A 13,064-nucleotide genomic window follows, 5' to 3' on the forward strand; every position below is an offset into this window, starting at 1 on the left:
TCTTATCTGACTTTGAAACGTGGAGGTGGAAGGAGCAAACACCCTGGATCAAAAGCATTTAGGTGTAAAATAGATCCAAACTTACGAGTAACTGAGTATGAGCAACACCTTTTCAAGTCAGATGCACTTAAAACAGCATTTCAATAAGGACAGATAAGCCAGTGAGAATCAATAGCAAATCAGTTTGAAATATAGACAGCGGTCTTTTTTTTTTTTTTTTTTTTTTTTAAAATACACTCACTACATCAGTTCGGCGATTTTCCAGAGGACACCAAACTTGTCCAGTCCTGACGCGGTATAGAGGTTTGTCCCGTGGAAAAGTTCCCACTTGCAGAGACCGTACGAACGAAGCAAAGTCTGCAGCGTGAGCTCAGCTGGCGAGGAAGAAAAAAAATCCGGTGCGCTTTACTCCGCTTACGTGTACTTCAGAAACTATGAAGAAACGGCATCCATCTCGCGTCCAAGTAGCGTGAATCCACGTTAATCCAAAAATGTCGCAGTAAAGGCGTTCGGCAGATGACGATAATACATCCCGAAAACAGCGCTGCGGCGGCTCCACTCGTTGCCGTAGAAACACACTTCCGTGATCCGGCGAATCGGACGTCCGCGTCGAGGCCAGCCTGGTCTGTCTCCGCGAAGTATGGCAGGCTACTACTAGCTCTACTTTGCCGCTATGTACCTTTCAGTGTATCAATCATCCGCTGCTCGAAGATACTGCATACTGAGGTCCAAGAGAAGATGTTCGGGCGCCATTTTGTAACGTCGGGTTGCGTTTAGTGGTTGAGAGGAGGCGGCAAAACACCTAGCAGGGTAGCCAAAAGAATACACACTCACGCTGGCGTTGGGGATTCCACAGTGTGTTCTTTAATATACCTTCTCTTCATCAACCATATAAGCCCGGTTGAACGGCTGCAGCTTAACAAACATAGCGCACAGGGTTCGTACAACCCATAACGTTGCAAACAAAGGTGTCTGGAGAGGTAAAACATAAAATCCGTCCCTCCTCATGTACTAGCGTGCAAGCACATGTCCACACCATCACAGAGAGAGAGAGCAGAGAGCAGTGGCACAAACTGATGACACCATCAACCCTCGACTTGGGTGTCTTAAAGGGACACCACACCATAGTGGCTGTTACAGCCTCTGGTAGAGGACCCGAGCTCTAAGGATAAACCGCCCGCAGGGATATGAGGATATATATATGAGGATATATATATGAGGATATATATATATATGAGGAGGAGGAGACAATCAAAATCTCAGTAACCTAAAAATCGAACTGGATCTTGTTGATTTGTTGCGAAAGGAATCGGGAAGTAAAAGTTATCAGGCCTTATTTCAGTTTTTAAAAGAGGGAAACCTGTTTGGAAGGATTTGAGGATTTTTTTTTTTTTGAGCGTCGTTCCAGACCCTACTCCATACCAGTTGGTGGCGATAATGCACCTTTCAATTGTTTGCCAACCGCCAGTACAAATGTAAGAAAGAAAGAAAGAAAGAAAGAAAGAAAGAAAGAAAGAAAGAAAGAAAGAAAGAAAGAAAGAAAGAAAGAAAGAAAGGAAGGAAGGAAGAAGAACGCTTACACTCCACTTCAGCAGGTGGCGCTAACGCACCTCTACAGTGATTTCCCGACCGCACTACGGAAGCCGTAGAGGAAGAAGAAACTCGAAGATGGAGGATTTGGTGTCTGTTGAGAAGAGTCCGGTAAGAATCGGTTTCCCCGGTTTTCCTTTTCTTACAGTGAATTCTGTGTGATGGGCTTTCGTAAACTCACGTGTTAGAGTGTGTCTGTCAGCGTGTGTGTGTCGCAGTTTGTTTTGCTGGTCGTTAAAACGGTGAACCGCAAACCTGCCGATTCATTCTCAGCGCCGCTGCTATGTCATCCAGTTAGCCGCTAATGTTAGCATCACGTTCGCAGATCTCAAGGAAAATGATTTGTTTTCTAAGTATGTGAGGAGTTTGTAAACCCGTACTCAGTAAATGTGTGTATTAATTAGTCAGATGATGGTTTAATTGCGGAACTCGGTGTTTTAAGCACCGCAAAGTAGTCAGTTATTGGTAGCTAGCTGTGAAAGTAGCTAATGATTGTGATGATTGTGTAAAGCAGCTGCTGTGCGGGTCTCTGTGATTTTGGCTTTGTCCCTGAATGCTGAGGGCTGTTTATAACGCCACATGTTTGTGTTTTTATTGTCGCCTTCGCAGGAAGACATGCCGGCGGTACTGAGCTCCAGACCTCAGACGGGACTCTCCTTCCTGGCACCAGAACCAGAAGATCTGGAGGACCTGTACACCAGATACAAGGTCTTATTATCTGCTGTTTAAGTTTCACAGATTTACACACACTTAAATGGGTCCACTTTGGTAAAAAGACTACAGGAGTCCTGAAAAATCCTATCGTGGAAGGACACTGTCCTGGTTCTATAGGATTTTGCATTGAATGTTAAGTAGATGGTAAATGGACTGGTTCTTATATATATATATATATCTTTGTACAACTTGCGTCATTCACACACCTGAGTGCTTTTAATGCACACATTCACAACTTGGGGTTCATTATCTTGCCCAACTAGGGAATTAGAACCACCAACCTCCCAATTAGGTGACCTACTCTACTTCCTAAGCTAGGAACGGAAGGTGAGAGGTGGGGGACACAGGTTCATGTAGAAGGCAGTTAGGTCCAAATTAGTGGCTTTTTCTGATTTCAAAGCTCTTCTCACATGGGCATCAGCAGGTTTCTGCTGGGATGTGGTGGAAGACACAGGAGAAGAAGTGCAGCTGACTCAGTTGATCTGCTTCAGTAGCAAACAGCAAATTAATGGCGACTTCAAAACAGACCAAGTGAGAGACCCGTACTTATTTGAAGTTCACCGCCTGGAAAACAGTGGGCGGTGCATTATAGATCCAGGATTATACTTTGTTGGGTCCACTTGACAGAAATGTGGATGCATGTACCCTTAAGGCTTCAAACAAATTGTTGATGGTGTCATCAAGCTGCGCCTGTTTTGGTCGAAAGCATTGCAGCAGCTGGAAACGACGTCATCTGCAAATTATGGCAAATAACAAAGAGACAAAGCACTTTTGGAATATGGGGAAAGCCAAAAACTGCGCTTCCTCCACTTCCGTACCATTGATTCATTAATGTTGAATTCTCTCCAGCTGCTCTGTTCCCATGTAGTTGCACTATATTAATAACTAACCTCGTATTGTGAATGAATGAGCTCAGTTGTTCTCCAGGCTGAAGTTTGCCCCGTGTACAGCATCCTGCTATGCGATTGCATTTGTCCCTGACCACAGAATCCCTCACGTCAACTTTTATCGAGTGGAAAAAAAGTTGGCTTCATCCTCCAGCTTCACTGTGTTTATGTTATGCTAACATAGCTGTGTCGCTAGCAATCACGTAGCACAACATTATATACCAGGTAGTCCAACTTCAGAAACCCTGCAAACGCCACTGCTGTTTAGTTTCATTTATGTTGGAAGTGATAGCAGAGCTGTACGTTTGAATTAGTTTCAAAAACCTCTCAGTCAGAACATGCTATATCATGTTTAGGTGGAAACTAGCGAGCTAACTTCCTGCAAACTTCTAACTCCGTTGAATTTAATAAATTCTGTTTTCATGGATGTTAAACTTAATTGTTACACCTGGTAAAGCAGCAACGCTGATGATTTTATTACAGATGAAATAATTTAGACAGTTTTTAACTCTCAGTGATGCTGCAATGTTCGTTTGACTTTGGGACCTGAAGCTGATGGAGTTTAGGACCCAGATTACTCCGCGAAGCTCCTGCTTACGGCAGCCGTAATGCTCTGACAATCCATCAAGCAGGGCGGCTTCATAGCTTACCAAAGTCGTATAATTTTTGGACAGTTTCTGCGCGCCGTGTAGCACATAAAATCTGTTCGAGGTGAGTAAACACAACCACAATTCATACAAAAGGCAAACTGACGATTTTTGAGAAAATTAAAGGATTTTAAGTGTGCCTTATAGTGTGTGAAATACGTTATACAGAAGAAAAGAATATATCGCGATACATATCGTTCCCGCACATGCTTCAAATTATACCATGATATGGACTTTAGGGCATATCGCCCTAGTCTGCAGCTTTCTGTGTCCACATTGTCTTGCTGTTGTTGCCCTCACAAACTCTGGCGCTCTGGTGTCATTTCAGCTTGTTACACGCACACTCTGGTGTGAGTGGCACATCTGTGTTTATTTTCATTACAGTGACATATGTATACATGAGCAAGTAGTATTACTATGAGATGCTGAAAGAAAGAAAGAAAACAGAAAAACCTTCACCATCACTTTCCTGCTCTTTGAAATGTCGAGGAAAAGTGCCGAGCATGTACAATGTGTGGACGTGGCCTCAGTAACAGTACCAATAGTTGAAGTGTTGAGAGGATGTTCAGGGTGAACATTTTAATAACGGTTGCTTTTGTCTTTGGAACATTCAGTGTTTCTCAGCTGGGAAAAAAGGTTGGTTTCGGAGCTGTCAAACAAATTTCAAAAAATGTTTATAGAATCAAGTAAATAATTTTTTACTCAGAATTCCACGTAGTGTGTGTGTGGTTAGGATAAACAGCCTGTGCTACTGTGGGCTGGTGGTCCCTGCAAGACAAAGTTTACAGTCAAAACCCCCTCTGCTCAGGACTTAACTGTGTCCTTCAGCACTCTCACATTTTGCTTAGTTTGAATTCAAAATTTTGTTTCTAATCATCATGTTAAATAATCCAGGTGAAGTTATTGTGGCTGTTTTCATCGAGCAGCCTTTGGCATGGAAGCTGCAGATGTGACCTGCAGCTCCACCTTCATCTCCAGCAGGCTCTCACGCTGCTTTTGCTGTGTCTTTGCAGAAGCTGCAGCAGGAGCTCGAGTTCCTGGAGGTGCAGGAGGAGTACATCAAAGATGAGCAGAAGAATCTGAAGAAGGAGTTCCTGCACGCTCAGGAGGAGGTGAAGAGGATACAGAGCATCCCTCTCGTCATTGGCCAGTTCCTGGAAGCTGTTGACCAGAACACAGCTATTGTTGGTTCCACTACAGGTACTGTGGGGGAAAAAAGGCAAACTTTAATAGATCTACTAAACCAAAAGAAAGGGTTCTCTATTAGCATAAATGGAATATTACATCACTTGGAAATCAGTAATAATTGTTTTTGCTATCTTTCAGCAAGCCCTTTAACCTGACTCTGTGATAAATAATTAAACCCATAGATTATAAATGAATGAAGCTGCAGATGATGCATACGGGCTTTATCATGTTCCGGCTTTCAGATGTGCCATGTGCCGTGTACGCCTTAAATGTGTAATGAGCCCTGTTCCTCCTCCTCATTCCTCGTTGTCAACCTTTCAGGGTCGAACTACTATGTGCGGATCCTGAGCACCATCGACAGAGAGCTGCTGAAGCCCAATGCCTCGGTGGCCTTACATAAGCACAGCAACGCTCTGGTGGACGTGCTCCCCCCGGAGGCCGACAGCAGCATCATGATGCTGACGTCAGGTACGAAGCCTTCAGGCTCTGACATGTTCAAGCCCTGTCGTGGAAACTCATCACAGTGGGCCGGAGCTTTCTTTGTTTCTGCACTCGCGTCTCATTAAAAATATCTGAAGCTGGCGCGTTCACTTTAACCATCAGAGCTGGTTTAACTTGTGTGTGTTTCTGCTTCCAGACCAAAAGCCTGACGTGATGTATGCCGACATTGGTGGTATGGACATTCAGAAGCAGGAAGTGAGAGAAGCTGTGGAGCTGCCTCTCACACACTTTGAGCTCTATAAACAGGTCAGATATTCAAGTGACATTTTCACACTCGTCATGGTCCACACTGCTAAACGCCAGACGCACAAACGGTAACTAAAGCCAAGTGTTAACTACACCTGGTCTTAGCAGTGCAACACAAAGGTTCAAAAAGAAAGTTTTAAAAATATAAAATGAGATTTACACTGAGCGCAGTGGTCGTCTATGCTTCCTAGACGTGCTCCAAACTAGTCACATGACTTCTGGCCACAGGCTGTATATAAAATATGGACGTCGTGTCAGCGTTTGGAAAGTGAAGCCAGTGTAAACCTTAACCTTGATTCTTCATAATGACCTGCAGGACCATTATTGTATACATGTGTATGAGAGAACCTCAGTAAAAACCTTCCTGATAGGTTTATGATCTCAGTCGCTGTTGAATAAAACATGTTAACTTTGTACATTTTAGCTCCATGAAAGTTTAAAAAAGACTCATTGGGGGATACATGTAGACTGTAGTACACAGCTACGGCCAGAAGGTGGCAGAAATGCATGAAGATGTTTGTCAACAATGACTGTGCAACAAATGTAAACAAAGGATGTTACATGACTTATTTTTTTATCACGAACCACTCGGTCATATTCAGCCTTCTGACTCTTTCCTCAGATTGGCATTGACCCTCCCAGGGGCGTCCTTATGTACGGACCTCCAGGCTGCGGTAAGACCATGTTGGCCAAAGCCGTGGCTCACCACACTACAGGTAAGTGCAGCAGGACGTGATGTGCACCTGTAATACATTTAACTTTAAAAGGCTTTAATATGATTTTTATAATAAGTTGTGTTTCACCGATTTTCTCTCTGCCTGCAGCGGCGTTCATCCGCGTGGTCGGCTCCGAGTTTGTTCAGAAGTATTTGGGGGAAGGTCCTCGTATGGTGAGGGACGTGTTCCGGCTGGCAAAAGAAAACGCCCCCGCCATCATCTTCATCGACGAGATCGACGCCATCGCAACGAAGCGTTTCGATGCACAGACCGGAGGTACGAAACAGCCCGACTTTTATACATGTTGTTTTTAGCCCCTGTCCTGCACGCGACTGTCTGCGTGACGAACTCGGCCGTCTAACCTCTTTGTTTCCTCTGCAGCTGACAGGGAAGTGCAGAGAATCTTACTCGAGCTGCTCAATCAGATGGACGGATTCGACCAGAATGTCAACGTCAAGGTGAGCCGAGCCTCTTAACTGTTTCCCCCTGTGGCTGCACCACATCTCTGCGTGCTGACTCGAGCTGCATTTCATTCACTGCATCGTTATCACTGCGTCTGCTGCAATCCAGCTTAGAGAGCATCCCCGAGGCTCACGGCGTCATTCATCAGCACCTTAAATGGACATTTTGCCCTTGAGCTGTTTACACATGGAGTGCAGCTAAGACTTGTACAAAGAACTCCTTCCTGTTCTGATGAATGCTATAACCCAGAAAGGTTTTTGGGGCAGATTTGTTTTTCTCTGCCAAAATAGTTCTTACAGTGAGAAAAGTGCAGGAACTTGATGGTTAAAATGTTACAAATGCACACGCTCAGAAATAATCAGGAACACTGTATCGTATTTATTCTCATTTGTATCATTAACAGCTTTTATTTGTGCTTATTTATGTGAGCATATTTATCATATGTAACAGATTCATGTAGTGTAGGTAAATCCTGTCTACTCTTTGTGGTCTGAAGCTTGCTTTGAAGGTGATTGCTGTTCAATTGCAGGCAGACAATTCCAGGCTCTGGTTGCCTAGGTAACTCACTAATATATTTACTGTCAGGTTACATGTCAATCGGCCTTTGCTGTGCTCTCACTGGCAGTCACTTGAGGCGATCGCCTGAAAGCTGAGAAAAGTTTCTCGGGTTATTTTCTGTTTTTTATAGTCGCTCGATGTGGGGAAATCTCACTGAGATCATGTGGTCTTCAGTCGCCACGGTGCTTCCTGTTTGGACGCAGCTCAAGTCGAGAGTAGTCCTCCAAAGAAATGATTATCCACTCTTCCGAATCATTTCTTTGCCATATTTCCAAAGTGAGTTTAAGGCCTTTAATGAGGATCAATCTGCCTGTCGTGACGCTGGTTTGGACCACTTTCTTAGTATGTTTATCTTCTTCTAACTCTGGATGTTTTCCCAGAATAAATATTCTGAGACTGAATTCCTAACATATCACAGATGTTCTTGTCCAAAGTCTGAACTTTACGTGACGTACAGCCTGGAGTAAATCCTCCTCCTGTCCCGTCCAGTAAAAACAACACACATCTCTAAAGTTAAGTAACCTTTAGTTCATTGACATTAGTTTATTCTACCACAGTATCCAGTCCCATTCTTCATCATCCCAGCACAGAATAATATACAAAGACTGTGTTTTCTTCCAAAATTCAAAGTTACTGTGTCAAGAAGTTCAGCAGCTGTCGGAGCGGTAAATTAGATCTAAAGGGCCGTAATGGCAGATCGTGGAGGATTTATAGAAGCGAGATCCAAGTATTCCAAACTGGTACTTCATATAATAACCATTGTAAATAAATGGGAGATTAGTAATAAATAAAGCTCATTGTGCGTTATCTTTTTATAAATAGTTGAAAATGCCATGAAAAAGCAAAGATTTCCGACAACACGACGCAGGCTCACTGCAGCTCGACGGTGTTTACAGCAGAGTGATGTCACTCCCTGCTGTCCTCCATCACCTCCACCTGTTGGTTTTCTCTTTATTTTTTCTGTTTTTCATTTGAAGAGCTTAAGAGTTCAAGGAAACCTCTGTGGAGAGACAGTCCAAGTTAAAGAATAATCATCTGTGCCTTTATTAAGTGAACACATCACATGTCACGTTTACAATCATGTGCTTTAAGAACATGTCAACCCCTCTTCCCCGTCTTCAGGTGATCATGGCCACCAACAGAGCCGACACTCTGGACCCGGCTCTGCTCCGCCCGGGTCGTCTGGACAGGAAGATCGAGTTCCCGTTGCCCGACCGCAGGCAGAAGCGTCTCATTTTCTCCACCATCACCAGTAAAATGAACCTGTCGGAGGAGGTCGACCTGGAGGACTGTATCCTTTTGGCCCTTGAGCTTATTTTGTTCCCGCTCTGCAGCGTTCACCTCGGCACGTAGTAACTGTCTCACTTCAGGTTTTCTCATTTAAACGATTCACTGTGAGTTTCTACATTGTTGGGTTTCGTTTCCGACTCTGGGCTGTTGACTTCTTTGGCTGGAGGTTTTGTTGTGTTTAGTCTGCGAGTCCTTCCATCTGCGTTTACTTTTGCATGTCTGTCCTCCACATTATTCACTTGGATTCAGGGCCGAACTGGTTTCCACACTCGCGTTTGGCATAAAACACACCAATGGCTTGCTTTGCATTGTAAAGTGTTAGAGATGAAAATGTGCTCCCTGCGTACTGTTTACATCGCACCTCCTCCATAGACACCTCATCACTGCTGCTGATTCATTGAATGCTGTTTTTGTTGATTCGGCCTTCACTGACACACAGATGTGGCCCGACCAGACAAGATCTCTGGAGCTGACATCAACTCCATCTGCCAGGAGGTGAGCTATGCGCTACACCTACTTGTTTACACTTTTTAAAATAATGTATCCATTAAGTATGAGTTATTAGTGATAATGTCTTAAATACAGTTTGGAGACGTCTTAAAATTTGATCGGCTGTGAGCTGAATGTTACTTCGATCAGCCAGTTTTAAATGTAGAAGCTTTTTTGAGCCGTTCGCTCCACGTGTTTAAATTTGGGAGAGTTTTCCGTCCGATGCTTTTCCTGACGCCACCTAAAGGGAACTGAATCGGCGACCTTTTGTTGACGACCTCTTCCTAAAAGCGTCGGCTCAATTTCAATTTAAAGCTACAAGATCATAAAACGAGCGCCAAACGTGGCCAAAAACCACCTGTGTGAGATGTTGTGTTTACTCTGGGAACTTTAAATTAGACTTATAATGGTTTTAACCTTATTTACTTTCATTAATAAGATAAAACTGATTACTTTTCTTCTTGTCTTGTCTCAGGCCGGCATGTTGGCAGTGCGAGAGAACAGGTACATCGTCCTCGCCAAAGATTTTGAAAAAGCCTACAAAACGGTCATCAAAAAGGACGAGCAGGAGCACGAGTTCTACAAGTAGACGGAAAAGATCATCGGGAAGAATAAAGATGTCCAGACACACGTCTGTTATTGATTCCCGTCTGTGTCTGTAACTACGGCGAGTCTTTTGTGAATTCACGACCTGCGTTGATTTTTGGACTAAATTTACTCACTGTGGCGCTCGTGGCCTCACGTCAGCCCCGTGTCACACCACCATGTGAAGGAGTGTGTTTTCCTACATGCGCTCCTCTGGTTCCTAAAATATCTGGCCCTGACTGTAGCTAGGATAGAGCATTTGTATCTGTGTGTAGTCTGAATAACCCGAGAAATACATTAAAGATGTTTTCCATAAAAACAGGAAATGATGGTGATTGTTTTTCTACTTCTGGCTGAGCCATTAGAGCAGCAACAAATGTTTGTTATTCGATGGAGAATATTAAGCGGGAGTCACTTTAATTGATTTAAACGCAGTCTCGCATATTTTAGGGTGGACCTTAGAGCCACGGCAGTTTTAGATGCTTCGATGCTGACTTCATTTTTCAGATCCAGCAGTCGCTGCGTTGTCACCACTCCGGACCAGCACCAGCCTTTTCATTTCATCTTTGTGGCACCGAAGCACCCGTTTAGACCTGATACTCACTCTCTGGGTGGGACTTGGCTTCATCGATGGGGATCAAACAACACAAAAGTTACCTGTTCTTTAATGGCTGAAGTAATATCAGGTACAATCGCAACATTTACCAGATAAAATAGATACATTTATTAATCAGCAGCGGGAGCCATACATGAGATAGATGTAGTCCCGTGTGGATAAACTGCTGCCGCTTTTTGGCTTCTGGAGTTGACAGAGTCGACTCAGATGGATGCCGGTGCTGGGCCGAGCTTCTCGGCGCACCCCTGCCGGTCTTTGCGTCTCTGTTTTTAAGTTTGCCCGTGAGTTGAAGCATTGCAGCTGGAGGTTACCGCTGCCCCTTGAAGTGGGAGGAAGATGATTAGGAAATCAAATACACAAGTTAAAGAACCGCCTGTCCATCAGAGTGGTGGTACCTACAGGGGTGTGGTAGGAAGGATGTAGGTGACCTGGTCGAAATAAAAGGGACAGAGCTGCGGGATCGCTATTTCTGGGCAGGAGGACATCCTGGTGAATATTTGATCCACCCTGTGGTTTCTCCCAAAGCACTGTCGAGGGAAGAGTCTGTACCACAGGCCTGACACCACAACATCCATGCTGCTTTGAGCCGTTGAGGCGCTGACAGGAAGTAAGCTGTAGCGAGGTGGCTGGCCTGTCATCTCGATAACTGTTATCTTCGCGGAAACAGGTAAACAAAGGTGATTCAGTGCAGAGGCAGCCACAGCGATCATTCATCTAAACGCTTGTCTTCTGAAAGCATAAATGTTATCTTACCTTAAATGTGTTTGTAACCTGCTGCAGGCGATGAGTGAGTTGTTTATCTTTAAATTCCAGATCATCACAGTTTTAAATGACGACTTTGGAATGAGTATACAGACTGTATATTAAAGATGGATGGGTCCTAGCTGACATTTTTTGGGGGGGCTCCATGTGCCCGTCTATAGACACACCCTTACTGAACCCAAAATATGATTATCATACAGAGCAGCAGTTCAAAACCTGCTGACAGCTGACGGCAGTGCCTCCCAACGAAATGAATGTCAGCTTTGATTTCTGTGAACCAAATTCAGATTAAATGGAAATTACTGCAGTGAGCTTTCTCTACCAGCACACATCCTGCTATGCTTCCTGTGCCATTTACCTTTTAGCCACTCGCCTAGCAGGAAATTTATGCACCTCACGAAACTCATGGCCTTATTCTGGATTATGTAATTGCCAGGGACACCCTCAAAACCTAAAAGTATAAAATAAAGTCGAGCCCACCACTGATTGTATTACAGGTAATATTTCAGGGTAAGATTTATAGATTTGTAATTCAGATGAAATGTCTGTACAAAGGTCGGGAAAACAACTAATCTCCTTTAGGAACCTGTAAAAATAATAAAGCCATAAACAGTGAACAGAGGCACTGAGTTATTAAGAATATAACAGACTTGACTTCTAAAAACTGCCCTCAGGTTTGGCTGTGGAGGAATAAAGCACATTTACACAAAGACAGCACTCAGGTACAACCCTGAGGTACTTGTACTGGAGTATTTCCACGTTATACTACTTTATGCTTTCACTCAGTCCAGAGAGAAATGTTTAGTCTCTACTCCACTGTACTTACTAAGCTTTACTTCATGCACGATGGCTAACATAGCAGGCTTAAAAACAACACATTGTTGAAGTGCACTCGTTCTGCTCATTCTCAGCTCCACATTTTTAATGTTGGACTCTACTGGAGCAGCTTTGCATGAGTCACAGTTCAAAATAATGCTTATTTGTCTTACACTGGGCTTTTGTGCTTCCCCTTGGATTTTATTAAATGAACCCAACCCCCAGTCAACATACATATAATGTGCCACGTTTCCCAAAACTGAAGGTCTATGCTGACACTTCATTTTCTCGGTACCATTCATAATATTAATTACCTGTAACTGTGCTCAACCATCCAACGTGATGGACAGTGCACAAGAGAGAGCGCATCCAGGGTGGAGACGAGTGTCAGAGGTCATTTGTGACAGAAGGATAGCAGGAGAAGTGAAAGGGCAAACTTACAAGATGGTAGTGAGACCTGCTGTGACGCATGATTTTGAGACAAAAAGGTGGAAGGCTGAGCTGAAGATGTTAGGATTTCACTGGGAGAGACCGGGATGAACAGGATTATAAATGGACGTGTCAGAGGGACAGCTCAGCTTGAGCAGTTTGGAGACAGAGTCTGTGGAGAGCCAAGACTGAGACGTTTGCACATGTGCAGAGGAGGGATGATGTAAATGAGGGGCAACGAATGATGAAGAAGCTGCCACACAGGAGGAAAAAGGAAAAGCTCAGAGAAGATTCATGGATGTGATGAAGGAGGACATCCAGATGGTTAGTGTGACATAGGAGGGGGGTGACCCTTAAAAAGGGCAGCAGATAGAAGTACAGGTTAAAGATTACAGCTGGAGAATGTAATTAAAATACATCACAGACAGCAGTGATAAAGAAACATGTAAAAAAATAACCAAGGATGATTTCCATATTCATTGCTAGCTTTTATGTCAAAGCCACAGAAACAAAAAATAAAATAAAACAGTCCCCCGTGGGTCTTGGTGGCTGTTTTTGGAGCTCCTGT

The 13,064-nt window shown here is 43.9% G+C and overlaps 1 protein-coding gene and 1 long non-coding RNA gene across 2 annotated transcripts; one reads left to right on the plus strand and one right to left on the minus strand.

The window, feature by feature from the left end:
* The first annotated feature begins 1,545 nt into the window (after positions 1-1,545).
* Positions 1,546-10,199, plus strand: LOC101482789 (26S proteasome regulatory subunit 6B). Its single transcript, XM_004571098.6, has 11 exons — positions 1,546-1,701; positions 2,200-2,298; positions 4,852-5,038; positions 5,348-5,494; positions 5,664-5,773; positions 6,396-6,489; positions 6,598-6,765; positions 6,871-6,947; positions 8,632-8,800; positions 9,239-9,294; positions 9,764-10,199. Exons 1-11 carry the CDS (start codon positions 1,669-1,671, stop codon positions 9,875-9,877), a joined length of 1,254 nt encoding a protein of 417 aa, XP_004571155.1. The 5' UTR covers positions 1,546-1,668; the 3' UTR covers positions 9,878-10,199.
* A 374-nt stretch (positions 10,200-10,573) lies between these two features.
* Positions 10,574-11,347, minus strand: LOC143412498 (uncharacterized). The gene is made up of 3 exons (XR_013093050.1): positions 11,243-11,347; positions 10,889-11,142; positions 10,574-10,808 (listed from the first exon to the last, which is right to left on the minus strand). It is a non-coding gene; the product is annotated as an uncharacterized LOC143412498 (long non-coding RNA).
* Positions 11,348-13,064: the final 1,717 nt, after the last annotated feature.

Source organism: Maylandia zebra, linkage group LG1, assembly GCF_041146795.1.
Source record: "Maylandia zebra isolate NMK-2024a linkage group LG1, Mzebra_GT3a, whole genome shotgun sequence".
Lineage (NCBI taxonomy): Eukaryota > Metazoa > Chordata > Actinopteri > Cichliformes > Cichlidae > Maylandia > Maylandia zebra.